This window comes from Simochromis diagramma, unplaced genomic scaffold (genome assembly GCF_900408965.1).
Source record: "Simochromis diagramma unplaced genomic scaffold, fSimDia1.1 OVJJ01000438.1, whole genome shotgun sequence".
In the NCBI taxonomy this organism is placed as follows: Eukaryota; Metazoa; Chordata; class Actinopteri; order Cichliformes; family Cichlidae; genus Simochromis; species Simochromis diagramma.
Window position 1 is genome coordinate 543683 of NW_024387263.1, and position 19135 is coordinate 562817.

The following is a 19135-nucleotide window of genomic DNA, read 5'->3' on the forward strand; positions in this document are numbered from 1 at the left end:
TGCCGTCATCTGTGGAAGGTGTGCTGGTCGAGCAGGAAAGGAAGAAGATGTTCGTGGAAGTTCATCCAGTCAGTGCCAAGAACTCTGCTCATCTGAAACACGTGTAACAGTGCAACACAACGTTTGGATCTGATCATGCCCAGAACTAACAGGTCAGCAGTTACTCAAACCGCACCTGTAATGCTTCAACATTTACCGTGCTCACAGCATATCCATTCACTGTGGACCCCTCGCTGATCAGTGTGGGCTGTAACAGTGACCCCGGGTGCAAAAGGGGCCTTTTTTCTGGGTTTTCCTAATCAGCGAACACTGACGTCCATCCTTTATCCTGAGCTTATCTGGGTTATAACAGCTCTGACTGTCTGTGTAAGCTCAGGTCAGGTCACGAGAGTTTGAAATGAAGGGCACGGGACTCCTTTGGGTTCATCAAGCTGTTTCATTTTATCCCGAGTCCCAGAGGTTTTTAACCCCTAGAGGAGATCTCCCCATGGAGGGGTTCCTGAGTGTATGAGACCCATGCTGGAGGCTAATGAATCTAACTGTGGGTAAAATGAAAATCAAGGTGGAATAAAGCCGTGAGTCATTAAAGAGCTTCATGAGGAGCAAGAGAAAAGAAGTTGAGCTTCACAAACACAGTGTTTGCTTCACGTTTACTTTGTTGGTATCTGGTCCCCTGTTATGTTGCAAGATAAATATGATGACGCACACTCTTTACAGCAGCCAGGACTGGTTGGCAGCTCCATCACTGCTGTCTCTCCTGCTTCAACCACCAAACATCAGCAGATGTAGTTTGGACTGACAGTCGTTCAGGCTGTAGGCTGTTGTGTAGATAAACTGATCCTGCCTCTCTGTGTGTGTCTGTGTTTGCGCTCATTGTGATTTATCTGCTTATGGCCGTGAGCCCACAGCTCCTGAAGCAGGACCGCGCACACTTAAAGCCGCCACTCCCACTACGAACTTCTGGGAAATGTGGCGCAGCTGCTTTGTTTTATCAGTGAACTGCAGGTCTTTGAAAGTTGAACCTGTTCATCAGAAAAAGGATACAATCGTGTTACTGAGAGCTGCGATTTCACAGAAAAGTTGTGATGAAAGTTTTAATGTGCATGTGAATACTTGCTGAGTGAGTCTGCGCTGTTTCTACTTCCAGAGTTAGGTGTCTCTCACACACACACACACGCACACACACACACACACACACACTCACAAACACACACACACACACACACACAAACAAACACACGCACACACACACACACAAACAAACACACGCACACACACACACTCACAAACAAACACACGCACACACACGCACACACACACACTCACAAACACACGCACACACACACACTCACAAACACACACACACACACACACTCACAAACACACGCACACACACACACTCACAAACAAACACACGCACACACACACACACACACACACTCACAAACACACGCACACACACACACTCACAAACAAACACACACGCACGCGCACACAGACACACACACTGACAGTGAAGACTTGTTGTTTCCTGCTGCAGTCTGTGTCCGACCATCTCGGTGTGCGAGCCTTCCCAGGTCTCAGGTTTTGGTCTCCGGTTTGCAGGAACTGCTCCGACTTTATTTGGTGCTTTAACTGCAGAGATTTCACCTCCTAACCAGCTGCTGCCGTTCGGATCACGGGGACGAACAGATTTATTCAACATCATGTTTTTAGCGGAGCTTTTATCTTTGTGCGTCTTTCCTCTGATGATGTTTGCGGTAACAGCAGCACATCAAAACGGTAGGAAATCCTCAATAACTCTGATCATTTCTCACAGAGTCCCCCTGATTCTGTGCTCTGACCTCCTTTATCATTTATACCAGCTGTACATGTCTTCAATACCTTGAATCCAGACTATTGTTTTCCCATTCATGTAATTAAAATGTGATGGCGTGCTGTGAACTGCCTGCTCTCACAGCAGTTTGTGGATCCAGCTGCTCCACATGTGAACTGACCAAGTGAAAAAACTCACCTACAGTCAAAGACACCGGACATAATCTATGAGCTCTCTTTTTGTTTTTGAGATTTGGTTTGTGTATAACGTTAGACGTTTGTTCTAACATTTGTTTTATGATGAAAGTTTTCAAGGACTTGATTCTGTGATCGTTCCCAACGATGTGACGGGATTATTTACATTCATTTCATGTTCTTCTGTTAAGATCGGTGGGTTTAAACAGGTATAAGAAAAGAATTCAAACTTTAATCTGAAGTGACTCACTGGTCACTTTATTAGGTACATTGTTCAGCTCTCACTCAATTCTCAAATCACTTTAGCCTTTCTCATTGTTTCCACACACGTCACTGCACCTTGAGGCGGCTGTTGTTGTGATTTTATATAAATAAAATTGAATTGAATGAACTTCTCATCAGAAACAGATCCTGATCCATCAGTTTCCTGAATACTTACCAGCATCACATTTGTGCTTCCAGTCAAATCACATCAGTGTTAGCGCTGAAACTGCCTCTCAGGACAAAGCAACATAAACACGTTTATAATAATGTCACACTATTAAGCATCATTAAGGTCATTCATTGTTTATACAGCATACTCCTCTGTAGCATGTCATTATGAATACAGATTGTTTTCTGACTATGATCATTACCACAGATGAATAATCACATCTGTAATTAGAGGCGACATACTAAGGAGGAGGAGTGATTTATAGATGAATTGGCAGAGGTGGGACCAAGTCATTGTTTTGCAAGTCTCAAGTAAGTCTCAAGTCTTTATCCTCAAGTCACAAGTAATGTGAGGCAAGTCCGAGTAAAGTCTCAAGTCTGAAACTTTGAATTTCAAGTCCTTTCGAGTCTTTAAAAAACAAAAACAACAACAAAAAGTCGCAGTTATATGTAAATGTAAATATTAGACCATGTGATTTTTAAATCTGTTTTTCTCAACAACATGACCAAATAGTGAACTTAGAAAATATACACAAATTGTGAAATTGCACCTCTTTAAAATGCAGCTCAATTAAACTTAGCTCCTAGAATAATTTTCACCGACAGTTCTGAGATAAGCTGCATGTTATTCTTGGATGTGCTTGTAGGACCGGCTTTAAAAAGCATGACAAAAAAACTATACACATGAAAACCAGACAGTATCACCAACGTAGCCTGGACAACATTTGCTAGTTAGATGAAGTCAGCTATCCCATCGTAGCAAAAGAGAAGCTACCGTTCTTTATGCAACTTCAGCTGTCGGACAAAGTTGAAGTTGTTCCATCTCTGTCTGTGATTCTCTTCTTGCATGTTTTGCATATTGCATTTCGTTTTTTTGTTGACTACTTCATAGTTTATGTACCTGAAAAAAATAACTCCTTGCAGCATTTTTGAGCGTTTTTTTTTTCTTCTTAAAAAAAAAATCTGGTTAATTTGATTGGCTGTGCTACAGCTCACGCACACATACGTACGGAGTGTGGTTGGAATAAATGAATGAATGAATTTAATTAATGGTGCACAGTTTCTATATAATATGTGTGTTAAATTTTAGAGATGGGGTGAAATATCAAGTCTTTTCAAGTAAACCGGTTCAAGTCCAATTCAAGTCCCAGGTCATTGGTGTAAAAGTCCAAGTCAAGTCACAGTCTTAGAACATTTTTTCAAATCAAGTCTAAAGTCATAAAATTAATGACTCGCGTCTGACTCGAGTCCAAGTCATGTGACTCGAGTCCACACCTCTGTGAATTGGTGAATGATGAATTAAGCACTTTCTAATAGCTTACTAATAACTTAATGATACTTAATGATGCTTAATAGAGAGACATTATTGAAGTGCTGCTGACACGTTCTCAGAAGAGGTGCAGCTGCAAGAAATAGAAACACAGACTCTCAGTCTTGTGTCACAGGTGCCTGACATGGCACTGCAATTACACACGAGCATATGCTATATGCTATATGCTATATATATATATATATTCACCTACCACTTTATTAGGTACACCTGGCATGTGTTGGGTAGCACCCATTTTTGCTTTCAGAGTTTGATTCATTCTTTGTGTCACAGATTCAGAACAAACTGCTCATTGGTTTCCGGTTTAGAAATGAAGAAATGTTTATAGTTTAACTGCATACAACGTCTGTGTATTAATATAAAATAGAAAACATTTTCTTAAATGAAAAAAAATATAAATGATCTCAGGTACAGTCAAAGGTCAAAGTCAAATAAAATAATATATCTTCAATCTGAACTAAGGCATAAAAATGTAGCTCCACTCTTCTTAGAAAGCTTGCTGACATTAAGAGGAGTCAAGTACTATTAATTTATAACAATATTTCAGTATCCACTTTAACAACCCTCAGCTCAGTGTCTCAGAGTCGTCTGTCTACATTTTTACTGGCTTTTAAAACCAAACTTTTATTTTATATTTTCAAATATTCACGCAGTTTGATCAATAAAATATTTTAACTAATTTCACTTTTAATCTAAAAAATGGTATGAAAGACAAATATAGTCTAGTACACCTCATGCCCCCCTTTAGACTCGCCCCTGTTCTCCATGTAAAACAGGACGGCTGCCGTCGGCGAGCTGCATCTTTTAAACGTCTCAAAGACTGAGGGGACAGGTCATCTGCAGATGTGTGTAAAACAAACAGCGGAGGATGGAGCAGCTACAGTTTGCTTTTCTGCATGTTAGAGTTTGATGATCAGGAGCTTTGATGAAGGACTTTAAAGGTTTTAATGTTGATCACAGAACAGATTTGTATCTTTAAATCAGCCTGAGCTCTTCGTCTCGGTCTTCACTGTGTGTAAATTCCACGTTAAACTATCGCAGCCTCATCATCACTGCTACTGCTCTTATCAGTGTTTCTGTTTATAAGTGGAGGCTGTTTGGGTTTGATGTTGTCAGACCTTTTTCTGACATGCTGCCCAAAAATATGTTTGCAGGTATGTTTTTTAGTCACAAATACGGGTTAAACACTCGCTACAGATCCGAGCAATAAACAAAGCATCGAAAGAATTCATGTTGACAATTTTTTATTGAATTTACAGTTTTTCTTGATTGACTTGCCTGCTGCATGACAGCAAAGTCCAAATTTTCCAAACAGTTAAGACACAGGCACAAACTCATCATCAAGGTGACACATTTGGTTTGCAAAAGATGGTTTTGACTGAAAAAACAAACTGTTGTGATGAGCTGTGGGAATCAGACGAGTGGATCAACACACTAGCAGATGTCTTCAGCAGTGAAGCCTGTGCAGGAACAATATGAGTGTGTGTGATGTGGTGGAGGAATGTGATGTTTTAATACTTATCTCTGAATGATCTGCATTTGTTCTGTGTTTAAACATAATGATTTAAACATGTTTCATTCTTCAGGGCGAGGAACCGTCGTGGTGGTTGTATCTGAAGGAAACTACATCATCTTGCCGTGCTCGCTCAGCTCCCAGGAGAGCCTCGTACGAACACGCTTTCACTGGAAGAAAGACGATGAGCGGGAGGTGTTTGTGTACGACGCCGGCCTCCATCATAATAACAGACGTTCAGGTCAAGACGAGCACTTCAGAGGACGCGTGTCACACTTTTCAGACCAGCTGAAGTTTGGTAACGCCTCCATCATCATCAGAAACACCAAGGTGGCCGACAGTGGAGACTACACCTGTGATTTTCCATTTCATCAGCCGGACAGAGAAACATTTAACGTCACCCTGGTTGTTGGTGAGTCTTTCATTTCTGCAATCATCCTAAGAAGTCATTCCAACCTGAAACAGTATGGAGTGTCCTCTTTCTCCTGCTGTGTTCACAGGTGCAGCTCCGAAGCCGTTTGTTGGGATCCTGAACATCAGCGAGGTCGGGGTGCAGCTGAAGTGTGAGGTCAGAGGTGCTTCTCCAAAGCTGAGAGTAGAGTGGAGGGACAGCGATGGGAACATCCTTCCTGCTGAGGAGCCACAGCTGTCACGCACAGGAGAGCGCTATGACATCACGCTCCTCACCACGGTGACCAGGACAAACACCAACCACTTCCACTGTGTAGCCACGCAGGAGGAGCTCAGCCACCGAGCTGCTGACGAGATCTTTGTTCCAGGTTTGATTCCCGCTCATCATGTTTCCGTCTGTGATGCTGATGTTTGTGTGTTTTAAACAATTCTGTGAAAAAGTATTTATCTTCCTTCCTGATTTCATTTTTCTTTTGCATATTTGTCACATTTACATGTTTCAGATCATCAAACAAATATAAATAACAAAGTAACAGAAAAGGCAGTTTTTAGATTATTTATCCAAACACAGACACACACTGTGATTAAGCAAATCTTTTGGAAAGCTGAGTTTAATTTTCCTATTTTAAGCATTAAAGCTGCCAGAGCTGAAAACCAGAAAAGAATTTTAAAAAATCTCCTAAACAGACAAAAAACGTTTCTGACAAAGTGAATTAGACCAAAATCTGACAAAGCAGCGCGTCATGAAAGAGAAGCTGAGAAACAAAGTCAGTGACATCTATCGGTGATGTTTGGGTACAAACCCATGTTTAAGGCTTTATGGCTCACACAGAGAGTCATTATCTACCAACAGACAGGAGTTGGAAAAGTGGTGAACCAGGAGTAGCCAACCTTCCAAAGTTACTCTGAGAGCACATCGGTGGCTCATCCAGGAGGTCAGTAAAGAACCCAGAACAACAGGCTGCTTGTGTCAGTTTAGGAGAACAGACCAGAAAATCCTCCACACTGATGTGACGCACTGTTCATCAGTTATCACAGACGCCTGAGCGCTGCAGAGGGAAATACAAGCACCTGTTTTCACACAGGTTAAAGGTCAGGGTGGGACGTTTTTGTTCCTTTAATAAATAAAAACATCACTTAAAAAATCTTATTTTCTGTTTACTCGGCTTATAAAATAAAACATCAGGAAGGAAAAAAAACGTTTTCACAGGCGTGTTTGTATTTTTTCATTGATCACAGACGCTGATCTTATTTCTGTGGGTTGAAACTAAACCTGACCTTTAGTGTAACAGCTGGATTGTGTCGTGTGTTTCAGCCCAGCTGTTTGAGTCCTGCAGTGGAGACACCGTGCTCATAGTTTCATTTGTTTCTGGGATTCTTTCTGCGCTCGTCGTTTTGTCTCTCTGTGTGTGTTTCATCTACACTACAGCGTAACTCGCCTTTAAAGGTAAGTTTGAACATATTCACACCTGTGGACCTCGTCAAGAATGATGCAGTAACAAATAATAGAGACATGAATGAATAAATGACCAGAGAAAGAAAAGCTGACCTCAAGCTGTCAAACAAAAGTCACATAGAGTTTGCTTATTTTGTTTTTTAATGTCCAAAAAGTATCAGATGAGGGAACGGTGAGGGAACAGTGAGGGAACAGTGAGGGAACGGTGAGGGAACGGTGAGGGGACAGTGAGGGAACGGTGAGGGAACAGTGAGGGAACGGTGAGGGAACGGTGAGGGAACAGTGAGGGAACGGTGAGGGAACGGTGAGGGAACGGTGAGGGAACGGTGAGGGGACGGTGAGGGAACAGTGAGGGAACGGTGAGGGAACGGTGAGGGAACAGTGAGGGAACGGTGAGGGGACAGTGAGGGGACAGTGAGGGAACAGTGAGGGAACAGTGAGGGAACAGTGTGCAGAGTTCCTGTTTGAAGTACAGATGTATTCATGATAACATGTTTTTATTCTGACCAACAGAATTTATTGTGTTTTGTTGTTTTAACATAATAAAAATTCTCATCTTCACAGGACCAACATTCTTCATGTGTATGTGTGATTTTAAAAGCAGACTTTATGTAATAAGTACTTTTATTTCCTGTTTGCAGCTTCTCAGTGAAACCAGAGACACGATGTTTCTGTGAGGCTGATTTACAGCAGACTCCAGGCTCCAGAACAGTTACTGAGGAAAACAGATTCATACCTCAGTGAACTGAAATCCTGCGTTTCCTTTGTCTTTATGTTGATCCAGCTTATTACAGGGAAGGAAATACTCTTGCTTTAATTTATGCCATCTTTTTTAATTGCATTGAGAAGCAGTGTTTCTATGATGATCATGAAATGTGAAAACAGACACTGCATTTGACATGTTGTTATCAGGAAGTGAACTGTGAAGCACGCGAAATGCAGTGCAGCTGGTTTTAATTCTGTTCGGTCCTGTTACAGGACGTCTGTGAATGTTTTTAGTGTTTGTGCTCCCAGAACTATTGCTCTCATTATTATTATTATTATTGTATGTTTCATGTCTGCAGACAGACGGTCTCGGCAGTGGCGGCTGGCCCATAGGGGGCGCTCGGGCTCCGCCCCCCCAAATGTGGAGGAGTAAAAATATATATTTTTAAAAAATTCATCAATGATAGTTTTACTATGTGTGTGCCCATATACAGCCAGGCGTATTTTAACATTTTCACCAGCTGACTCATTAAAGTTCAACCAACAAACGGTGTTTTTCTTCTTCTGGGGCGCTCGTCAAAGCGCCCTTGATATGCAGCGAAATAGCCTATCATTAAATGGTTGCCAGGGGAAAATAATAAATATTTGACCTATCAGCGTCGCTGAATTAAATGGTTTGGGGGCGCTTAAAATTGCGCCCCTGCAGAAAACGCGCGAAGATTTGCTGTTCTAGAATTTTACCTCAGTCAGTAGCCTAAGTGAGCTATAAGGTCAGAGAGAGACGATGGCAGCGGTATTGTTAACGGTTGAGGCACAGCCTCCCCCAAATTCGGTTAGATCGCTTCTAACCTACCCTTTTGCCAGAAGGACAATGGCAGAAAAACTGCAAGTTAAAGAGTTGGGACCTGACAAGCCCGAAATTCAACTAACCCAGGCAACGAAGGAGAAGTCAAAAGCATACAACAGGACTTTTTGTCGGAGTTGGTTCCAGCGCAAGTCGTGGCTGACAGGCTGTGCATATTGATTTATATGATGCAGCCGGCTTTATATTGTTGCTTGATTACACCACACAACATTGGATTGATGTAGCCTAAGTAATGAGTAAGTGGACACATTCATTTTTGCTTAAAGGCTACTGGATGCTAATTTCTTTCGCTTTCTACCTGTAACTTATGTAGCTAGAGGAAAGCTTTCTGTTGTGTGTTGCCATCTAGTGGGCATGAGGTATCACTGTATGAGTTAATCACCTAGCAACAAATTAAAATTGTGTTGTTTGATGTACTCATTAAATGGGTCATTTTAGTCGATATCATAAAAATTGCCCCCCCTGAGATTTTTTTCAGGAGCCGCCACTGGGTCTCGGTCATTAGTCACACAGAAGATCGTTTCACAGGTCGTCCCATCTCAAATCAAAGAAACAAACAAACAATTTGAAGATATGAACGTTGTGCTGTTTATAAACATGTCTGGGTCTGTGTTGAATTGCCTTTTTAAAATTCTGTCACTATAAAAACTGCTCAAGATCCTTTAATTTAATATCTGATGCAACGACAGGAGCTCCACTCCTAAAGATCCATATTCACAGAGCCATGTTTACATATGTGCACATATACAGTAACTAACTGTGGCTGTGTGCAAAATGTACCTCTGCTGTGTAATGTACAACCTTCTTTTCAAAACACGTGTTAGAGGCTTCCTCCTCATCATCATCATTGCCCCTCCCACCTCCCATCCTCTGCCCAGTGTTTTCCTGATGAAGGCAACGAGCAGAAACATGTCGATTGAGTAATTCAGTCGTTCTTGTTCCCACGATGCTGCTCGAGCTTCACCTTCTTTAGGCTATCGCTCTTCTCCATGCACCTTGAGTAATAAGTGAAGTTGTGCCAGAGATCTTTGTGTTTCCACGGATGTCGTCCTGATCACATCAGCTCCAGTTTTAACTCTTTACAGTGAAACAGACGCTCAGAGCTCCACATGCAAGCTTGATGTGGTCCAAGGATGAGCGACGTCCCTGTTTAGTCCCTGTTATTTAGTCTGTGCTGATACTTTCGCTTCCACTCTGTGGAGGCTTGATGCTCAGGACTTTTAAACATTAGTTTTCTCTTGTTTGTTGGTGAAATGAATGAATTAACTTTCTTGTGGGACAACTCGTCCCTTCATGCTCATGAAAAAACATGAAACATTGTCTCAACTTAAAAATAAAACCTTTTCTAAACTCTGTCTTTTCGTTTTTACAGTTAGTTTTCATTCTTGATGTTTCTGTTAGAACAAAGAGCTGTCAGCTTTTTTAGCGTCTGTTCTTAAATGCTGAATATTATTTATTCCATCTTTCATCCTGCAGTCAGCTGTAAAACATCTCAACTCTACATCACAGGCTGACTAAATGTTGCTTTGTTCGCTTTATTTAGAGTTTGATTTTACTCAGACTTCTGCACATCACTCAATGAATTTATGAATATTAAATGCGGTGCTTTTCTTGGTTTCATTCTCAGTATATTGGCGCCCTCTAGTGTCCAAAACTCCAGCATGCAGCAAACAGCAATGAGCTAATGAATTAAATGCAGCCTTTACTGGTCCATTAGAAAGACTGGAAGTCTCCTTCTCTCTGTGAGTTGTGCTGGCCTGTGTCCTGCGGTCCTCCTTGCGGGCTGTCCTGTCCCTTCACCTGGCTCTCTGGTTTGGGGTGGGTGCCTCTTCCTTTCAGAATTGGTGGGGGTCCGGGAGTCTGGGGCTCGGGTATCCTGTGCCTTTGGGGGTGGGCCCTGGCACCTGGGTTGTGCTGGCTGGTGCCCTACCTGGCCTTCGGGTCTGTTCGCTGTCCCTTGGCGTCTGCGGTGTTCGAGGCCTTTCTCTCTGGGTGCCCTTACTACGTCTGTGGGGCGGGGATGTGCTTGTTGGCTTATACTTGATCTCTGTGGTGACTTTAGACACTGGTGCAGACTTTCATTGTTTCTCAGAAAAAACAGAGACATCTGGTCTTCTTGGCTTTGTGGTCTTTGCTATTGGTCACGACCAATCTGGGGCTTCTGGGCTTTATGGTGTTTGTGTTCCAGTGATTTGGGTGAGCTTGATCGGGGTGGAGTTGTTCATGCAGCACAAGTTACCACACTACCAGGTGTTACACCAGTGTACTGTATAAAGAGCTAAGAGAAAAAAAATGGAGAGGTGGTGAATGATGCTTTAAAATAACATTGATTGTCAGATGCCCCAACCTATTACTATCATGTGAGCCGAGCGCTGCTCACTCTTAAATTCTTTTCTGCATCCCCCCCCCACACACACAAAAGAATAAAGTACTATAAATGAGATGTGTATTTTTATTCTTTCCACCTTCTTACATTTATTTGCCTTAGTGTGGGAGACACGTGGAGCTTGAGTTCTTCGTTACCTCAAAATCATCCTTGATTTTATTCAGCTGAGTTTAAATAATGACTTTGATAATGACAGCGTCGGGCTGCTGTCTGAATGTAACAGTAACAGAATCATGTTTCAGCAGCTTTCATTCAGCTGTCCACATGTTGGTCAGATATTTAAGATATTTGTGGTTTTTATTTGTGGTTTTGGAAGGATGAGGACTGGAGGTGGACTCTGATCAGAACCTGTACAGGTATAAATCTTCTCTGGACGCATGCGTTCTGTGTTTATTGGGCGGCGCCCTGCATTAATTCTTGCAACGGGCCTGCGCATGTTTAAACGTGACATGCCCACAGTGAACTAGGAAATGTGATGCTGTTTTGTTTCAGTGAACTGCACTTCTCTGGAAACAGGCGGTTTTTGCATGTTCCTCTGTCATCCAACCAGCTCGACCGACGGACAGGATGTAACAGCTCTAACGTGATGCATGCATGAAAAATGTGAAGTAATGAAAGGTTGACTCCACGTGTGACGATGGTCTGCACGTCATAGATTTTTCTCTCCAGTCTGTTAAGGCAGAGTTTCACACACACACACACACACACACACACACACACACACACACACACACACACACACACACACACACACACACCAGGGAAGACCTGCTCACATTCCTGCTCCAGCCTGAGTCACACCGGACTCAACGACTCGTGAGCTCCTGGGATTTTTTTGGATTTCATTTTTTGGGGATTTACAGGAAGTGCTCACTCACTTTTAGATTTAAGCTGCTGCTGTTTGGATCGCAGGGAGGAACAGACTTTATTCAGCAACATGTTTTTATCGGAGCTTTTATCTCTGAGCCTCTTCCCTCTGACGGTGTCTGCGGTAACAGCAGGACATGAAAACGGTAAGAAATGATCAGTAGCTGTGATCACAGCGTCTCCCTGAGAGTTTGCTCTGACCTCCTTTTAAGTGAACAAACTCAGAGCTTCACAGCAACTGTTCAAGCTCACCTGCAGTCAAAGACACAAGCCTTCCTGCCTTTTTGTTACGGTGTAAATATTAATTAAAAAATTATATTTATAGTCACATATAATAAATGCTCACTTCAGAGAGAAGGGAAGAATGAGTCTTAGTCTAAGTTTGTCTGTTTTATATTCCACTTTTAAAATTCAATTTTATTCAATTCAATAAAAGGTCAGATGAACAGGATCAAATTTTGGGATTTACTTACCTGAATAATAAAACATCCAGTGAGCTGCAGTTGTCTGGGTGAAATGCCTTCATGATGTCAGAGAAGAATGGCGAGGAAGGCAACTCTAATAACCTCTCGTTACAACTAAAGTGGGCAGAAGAGCATCTCTGAACACACTTTGGACCTTGTAGATGGGCTGCAGCAGCAGAGCAGCACACTGGGGCTCGCTGTCAGCAAAGAACAGGAAACTGAGGCTAAACTGAGCAAACAGCAGAATAGAAAAACTTTGCCTGGTGTGATGAGACTTTATTTCTGCTGCCATGTTTAGATGGCAGGTCAGAATATGGCGTAAATAAAAGAAAGCATGGCTCCATCCTTCCTGGTATTGTTCCAGTTGCTGGTGGTGTGGGTCTCTGTACCAGCGTCATTACAAGTCCACGCTGCCTACCTGAGTTTTGACTACAGTGCACCATCTCCTGATGGCTGCTTCCAACAGGACAGCACTTAAGGCTTAAAGAAGCTTAAACCATCTCCAACTGGTTTCTCGAACATGATGATAAGATCAGTGTACTCGAATGACCTCCACAGTCACCAGATCTCAGTCCAGCAGGGCACCTTTGGGCTGTGGTATAATAGGAGATTCACATCATGTAAGAAAAGCTGACAAAGCTGCAGCAGCTGTGTGATGCTAACACGTCAACATGGACCAGAACCTCTGAGAAGTTAGCTTGTTGACTCTGCGCCATTAACAGCTCTGAAGGTAAAGACGGTCCAACTGAATAAGAGCAAGGTTTCCCTAATAAAGCTGCTGTAGGAGGCATGCATGCTTTGTGGATTGCTAATGTTTGGTTTCTATGTTTGGTTGTGGGGTGTGTGCTCCACAGGTAAAGGTGATCACACTCGCCTGTTCACTTCACCTGGGGTTGGACGAACATGAAGTGAGCACAGGAGGAGTCTGTGTGCTTGATGGTTTTCCTGTCCTGGTGTTTGGCATGTTTGAAATAAACAGGAGTGCATCCAGTTTATTTTTCCACTCATGCTGACTTCCTTAAATGATTTGGTCATGTGACTCAAATGCTGAATGAAACTGTTTTCTAACTCGGTTATAAACTGTTGTTGCAGTTGAGATGACGTGTTTACGAGCTATTTATTTTAGATTTAGCTCTGTATTATTCATGTTTTGTTCTCATGAGATTTAAACTGTGATTCATTCTTTAGGAACCGTCATGGTGGTGGCATCTGAAGGAAGTTACATCATCATGCCGTGCTCGCTCAGCTCCCAGGAGAGCCTCGAACGAACGCGCTTTGATTGGAGGAAAAGCGACGACAGGGAGGTGTTTGTGTACGATGCTGGACTTCATTACAACAACGGCCTGCGAGGTCAAGACGAGCACTTCAGAGGACGCGTGTCACACTTTTCAGACCAGCTGAAGTTTGGTAACGCCTCCATCATCATCAGAAACACCAAGGTGGCCGACAGTGGAGACTACACCTGCGATTTTCCATTTCATCAACCGGACAGAGAAACATTTAACGTCACCCTGGTTGTTGGTGAGTCTTTCATTTCTGAAAACAAACTAAAGACCAAGTGTAACAAGCGAAGCACACGTGAACTTTCATAACAGACAAGAGGTGAAATATTCCTTTTTTACCACAATACTGATATAAAAACTTTATACTGATTTGATATCAGTAATATTTGGTGTTTTCTGCTGTTAATGACAAAAGAAATCAAGTGTATCGATCATGCTCCACACTCTTAGTGCTGTTAGTGTTGGTTCAAACAACCCTTTGTGGGGAAAGTGACCGCAGATATTTATCTCCTGATGCCTCTGCTTGTTCTCGGGATAAGAACAGGGTGTGTTCAGACAGGCTGGCTGGTAGGAAAACAAATCAGCAGAAACAAATCTTATTCTACATTCCTCAGATTCAACAGTCCTGTGTCTTGTAACCCACTTCAGGCGTGTCATGAAGCAGGAACAACAACAACGCAGAACTCTTCCCCGTTTCACTGAAGACAGTTTTAAGCTGATTTGCTTGTTCTGACTCGTGTTTCCTGCTGCTGTGTTCACAGGTGCAGCTCCGAAGCCGTTTGTTGGGATCCTGAACATCAGCGAGGTCGGGGTGCAGCTGAAGTGTGAGGTCAGAGGTGCTTCTCCAAAGCCTAAAGTAGAGTGGAGGGACAGCGATGGGAACATCCTTCCTGCTGAGGAGCCACAGGTGTCACGCACAGGAGAGCGCTATGACATCACCCTCCTCACCACGGTGACCAGGACAAACAGCAGCCTCTTCCTCTGTGTAGCCACGCAGGAGGAGCTCAGCCACCGAGCTGCTGACGAGATCTTTGTTCCAGGTTTGATTCCCGCTCGTCATGTTTCAGTCTGTGAATGATGCTGTTTTCATGAATGTGCTTTTCATTGATCACAGACTAAATTGTGGATGTCATGGAGACTCGTGTTGACAGCAGGCTGGTGTCGTGTGTTTCAGACCAGCTGTTCGAGTCGTGCGGTGGAGACATCGTGCTCATAGTTTCATTTGTTTGTGGAATTCTCTCTGCGGTCGTGCTGATAGCTGTGTGTGTGTGTTTCCTCTACTTTACCGTCTAATCGTCCATGAAGGTGCGTTTGAAAGATGGATTATATCAACATGTCTGTAATCTGTCGACATGAATGTACCGCGGATATTAATTTTTGTTTTATTTTCATATTCACAGCTTCTGTGTGTGTGTGCGCGTGTGTGTGTGTGTTTCTGAAAATTGACAATAATGGTGATGTTGCCTTAAATCTGTCAGTCTGCCCCAGGGCAGCTGTGGCTACAACTGTAGCTGCCTCCACCAGTGTGTCAATGTGAGAGTGAATGAATAGTGGCATTGTAAAGCGCCTTGAGGGGTCCCGAAAAGCGCTATATAAATGCAATCCATTATTATTATTATTATTATTATTATTATTATTATTATTACATATAATTTCTTTGTCCCTGAGGAAGTTTCACTGAGCATATTCACATCAGTTTGTTCTGTTGTGTGTTTGATTGTTCTGGAAGGTAAAGCAGGAACTTGATGTGTTCAGGTTCAGGGTTGATTGTCTGCAGTTTCACACGTTGATGTTTTGTACGTTTTTAATCGTGAACCCCGGGAAAAATATGAGTTGCTACAGAAACAAAGAAAAGTTATATGAATGATTAAATGACCAAAGAAAGAAAAATATTTATGTTAAGCTCGAGCTCTTGTTGCAAAATCATATTTTTGGTTTATTTGCTGTTGTTGTTGTTTTAATGTCCAAAATGAAAAGTATCAGATTCGGGAAGTTTGCATCGTGCCGTGATGTGTTTAAAACAGGAACGATGGGGACAGGAGGTTAACTGGTGTGAGTGTGAGTGGTTGTCTGTGTCTGTGTTGGCCCTGTGACAGACTGCTGATCTGTTCTGGGTTAACCCCGCCTCTCGCCCTGTGGATGCTGGGATAGACTCCACCCCCTGCGTCCCTGAGGAGGATGAGCAGAGGAGGAGGGATAGTTGTTTCTCCTGCTAACAGGTGATGTGTTTCTTTATTGAAACTTGGAGTCATGAACATATCGTAGATGCAGATTAATAAGCCTCACAGCTGCTTCTGCTCACTGAGTTCATTACTAACATTAAAATCTTTAGAGTTAAAGAGTTTCACTCACAGTCCAGTGGCTTTAAATGAGATGCTGATAACTCATCTTTTTGGGAGCTCCATTCATCACATGTATGTGTTGATGTAAAAGTTGCTTTTGTGTAATATTTACTTTGATCTCTTGTTTGCAGATTCTTAGAGAAACCAGAGTGATGATCCTTCTAAGGATCCTTGTAACGGTGACACGGAGCCACCACGTCAGACACTCCAGAAGAAAGTTACTGATTCTCAGTTCAGGACAACAGATTCATGCGTCAGTGAAATGAAATCTTTACTTTTACTCTTGTCTCATATTGAGTCAGCGTGAAGGAAATGCTGCTGTTTTATATTTATTTTAAAATTATGGCTCATGATGAAATGACTGTTTTTTTATTGTCACATGAAGCAGTGACTTCCATGATGCTCATGATACATGAAACATGATCATGGCTGTTGTTACTGGGAAATGAACACTAAGCTGCAGTAACGTCCAGCTTTGCTCTGCACTTTAATGTTTGTGCTCTCACACTGTCATTACCTTATGAATGCTACGTCTTATATCTGCAGTCAGATAATGTTAACCATCATTAGACTCTCGTGCTGTTTCATTTAATTAAGACAAATATGGCCTTCATCTTTTCTTCATTCTCTTATTTCTCTATGTGCAGATTTGAAATTTTGTATAAAATCCAGAATAAAATCTTTCCTTCTGATTTAATGATTATTTGCTGCTGTTCAGAAACCTGAAGTAGAGTAGCAGGACAGTGATGGAAACATCCTTCCTAATGAGGAAGTTGTACTTTTGCTGAGCAAGTCTTGACTTGTATGTGTATGTCTATGACTTGTATTCTTCTTTCTAAAGTCTTTAAAAGAAGACATTTTCTGTCCTTACACCTGACCGTTTACTTAAGCCACGTATGACTGACCCGTGAATCTTTCAAGCCTAAATTGTAACCGTGTGTGTGTATATGGGTATGTTTATCTATTTAACTCCCAAAAGTCAAAAAATGTAACTACAAACAGTTCAGACGAAGGCATTTCTGTGTTTTTCACTGACTGATCAAAGAAAAAATAATGATGATCAAAAATGTAAAAATAAATAAATAAATAAATAAAATCTGAAGGTTTAAATAAATTGTTCTCTTCGTGTGTCTGCAGCTCAGACGCAGTCTCATACATTCAGCCCAAACTTCAGACTCAGATGATTTCCCTCGTTTTGTTTTCACTGATTCGTTTACAGTGCAGGGACTAACGTGTTGTTAAGTAAAGCGTTACAGTAACTACGTTATTATTGTGGTAACGAGCACGGTAACTAGTTATTATGCCAGAATCAGGAATGCGTCAATCGTTACTGGGATTTAGAGTCGTTATAGGGCTTTGGAGTTGACGTAACGCCGCAATGCATTGTGGGAGGGCAGCACCATATTGGCAGGCCACGTATCAAAGATTCCCTCAAGATTCAAGACTCAAAACTCTTTATTTGTTGCATGCATAGTCATACAAGTACAACACGCAGTGAAATGTATCCTGACACGCTCCTCGACTGTGCAAAAGAGGGAGAGAAGAACATTATGTGCATTAAGAATATATACATGGGGGACATTATGTGCAGTAGTAGAATTGTATGCAGCAAGTACGTTAATTATGTGCAGCAGATGAATTAAATAAACATCAACACGTTTCAGAAACTGGAGCAACTCAAATTAATCCAGATATAATTAAGAATCAGACAAAAATCCTCTTGTTACATGTCAGAGGTCCAAAACACATAATTAGTGTCTTCTCAGGTCCCTCAAGACTATCCAGAACAGAAGAGCAGGAAGTATGTGTGTACTACAGCTGTTTTTATGATCATACATCCAGTCAGTCGTTTCTGGACTTCACATATTTCAGTTCATGGTGTGACTGAGTTGTTATTTCTTTGTCAGGTTAATTGTAATGATTCTGGTTCTAATTGTTCGTGCATGTTAAGATTATATGTCTCAGTACTTTGATACTATGTTGCTAAGATATTTAGCACTAAGTTAATAGCAGCGGCCATAATCCCCACAATAATAACATCCAGCTGTATTAGTTAAAGGACTGTTCGACTGTTTAGTTTAACTGCTGCTAGTTTTACCGTATTTGTGCCTTAATATGAGCAACTTGTAAGACACGTGTTAAAAAGCTTATCTATGGTCTACAGGGACCCCTTGTGGACATTGTGAGATATTGTTGTGTGGAGAAGATGGAGTTACTGTATTGTGATCATAGTTATCTGTGACACGTAAACGACAAGTTCAGTTATGGCTGCACCGCCTGGCAAGCACTTTGATGCAAACAACTCTTCTGTGGGAATTTATTAAAGACCAATAACCCAACTCCTGCACTGCTGCAGTCTTTCCCCAACCAGACCCTGGATCAACAGTCAGGTACGACACATGCTGCGTACTCGGTCTCTTGCATTTACATTTTTCCTTCAATTTTGCGTTTACGTGTGGATGGGATTTTTTTTAAAAACAAAAATGGAAAATCTGTTTTCAAAAATACCCGTGTACGTGTGGACGTAGCCTAAGATGACTTTAGGAAATCTGTGTCGCCTCTTGTTGTTATCTGTAAATAATAATAAAAAAGGCACCTTCACATACTGTGTATATTTAGAATCCAGACTCTTCAATTTGTTTGCTAGAACATGCATCACATCCAGCTAAAACAAACTGTGACATACTTTGGCTGTAAAGATTTTGTGTTCGCACTCTGATGATGACGACAAGCTCGTCTATTCGAGGCTGCAACACTGCAAGGCTGCCATCAGTTTATTAATAAGAATACAGTATGAGTATAATACAGAAAACTGATCACTCACATTTAGCATTCAGTCTTTAAAGCAGAATTTCCAGAGATAGACTTTCCCTTCAAGGGGGACAGGAATTTTCACACAAATTGAAAAAGTGTATTGAACGGGGCAGGACCCAAAATAGAGCCTTGAGGTACACCGTGTTTAAGAGGGGCTATTTTGGAGTTATGGGGGCCCATATTGATGTGAAAAGACCTTCCTGACAAATAGGACTGAAACCACTGGAGGGCAGATCCTTTTAGGCCAGCATGAAATT

At 41.9% G+C, this 19135-nt stretch overlaps 2 protein-coding genes across 4 annotated transcripts; both read left to right on the forward strand.

The window, feature by feature from the left end:
* The first annotated feature begins 1451 nt into the window (after positions 1-1451).
* On the forward strand, positions 1452-8223 carry LOC120715382 (butyrophilin subfamily 2 member A1-like). Of its 2 annotated transcripts, XM_040002368.1 has the most exons (5): positions 1463-1782; positions 5359-5697; positions 5786-6064; positions 7012-7143; positions 7794-8223. In XM_040002368.1, the coding sequence occupies exons 1-4, from the start codon at positions 1707-1709 to the stop codon at positions 7128-7130; spliced, it is 813 nt and encodes a 270-aa protein (XP_039858302.1). In that variant the 5' UTR covers positions 1463-1706; the 3' UTR covers positions 7131-7143; positions 7794-8223. The 2 variants fall into 2 exon arrangements, with proteins under 2 accessions (XP_039858303.1, XP_039858302.1); XM_040002369.1 differs by lacking the exons at positions 7012-7143; positions 7794-8223 and adding an exon at positions 6550-6994 and having other exon boundaries at positions 1452-1782.
* Positions 8224-11587: 3364 nt separating this feature from the next.
* Positions 11588-18536, forward strand: LOC120715383 (butyrophilin-like protein 2). 2 transcript variants are annotated; one of them, XM_040002371.1, is made up of 6 exons: positions 11588-12121; positions 13628-13960; positions 14484-14762; positions 14897-15027; positions 15123-15941; positions 16196-18536. In XM_040002371.1, the coding sequence occupies exons 1-4, from the start codon at positions 12046-12048 to the stop codon at positions 15013-15015; spliced, it is 807 nt and encodes a 268-aa protein (XP_039858305.1). In that variant the 5' UTR covers positions 11588-12045; the 3' UTR covers positions 15016-15027; positions 15123-15941; positions 16196-18536. The 2 variants fall into 2 exon arrangements, with proteins under 2 accessions (XP_039858305.1, XP_039858306.1); XM_040002372.1 differs by lacking the exon at positions 11588-12121 and adding an exon at positions 12128-13169.
* Positions 18537-19135: the final 599 nt, after the last annotated feature.

Excerpts from the sequence above, each read along its gene's own strand:
- LOC120715383 (XM_040002371.1), top strand. The coding sequence starts at position 12,046 with ATGTTTTTATCGGAGCTTTTATCTCTGAGCCTCTTCCCTCTGACGGTG. Across the intron at positions 13,961-14,483 it reads TAACGTCACCCTGGTTGTTG|GTGCAGCTCCGAAGCCGTTT; the intron begins GTGAGTCTTTCA and ends CTGTGTTCACAG. Across the intron at positions 14,763-14,896 it reads TGACGAGATCTTTGTTCCAG|ACCAGCTGTTCGAGTCGTGC; the intron begins GTTTGATTCCCG and ends CGTGTGTTTCAG.
- LOC120715382 (XM_040002368.1), top strand. The coding sequence starts at position 1,707 with ATGTTTTTAGCGGAGCTTTTATCTTTGTGCGTCTTTCCTCTGATGATG. Across the intron at positions 1,783-5,358 it reads AACAGCAGCACATCAAAACG|GGCGAGGAACCGTCGTGGTG; the intron begins GTAGGAAATCCT and ends TTCATTCTTCAG. Across the intron at positions 6,065-7,011 it reads TGACGAGATCTTTGTTCCAG|CCCAGCTGTTTGAGTCCTGC; the intron begins GTTTGATTCCCG and ends CGTGTGTTTCAG.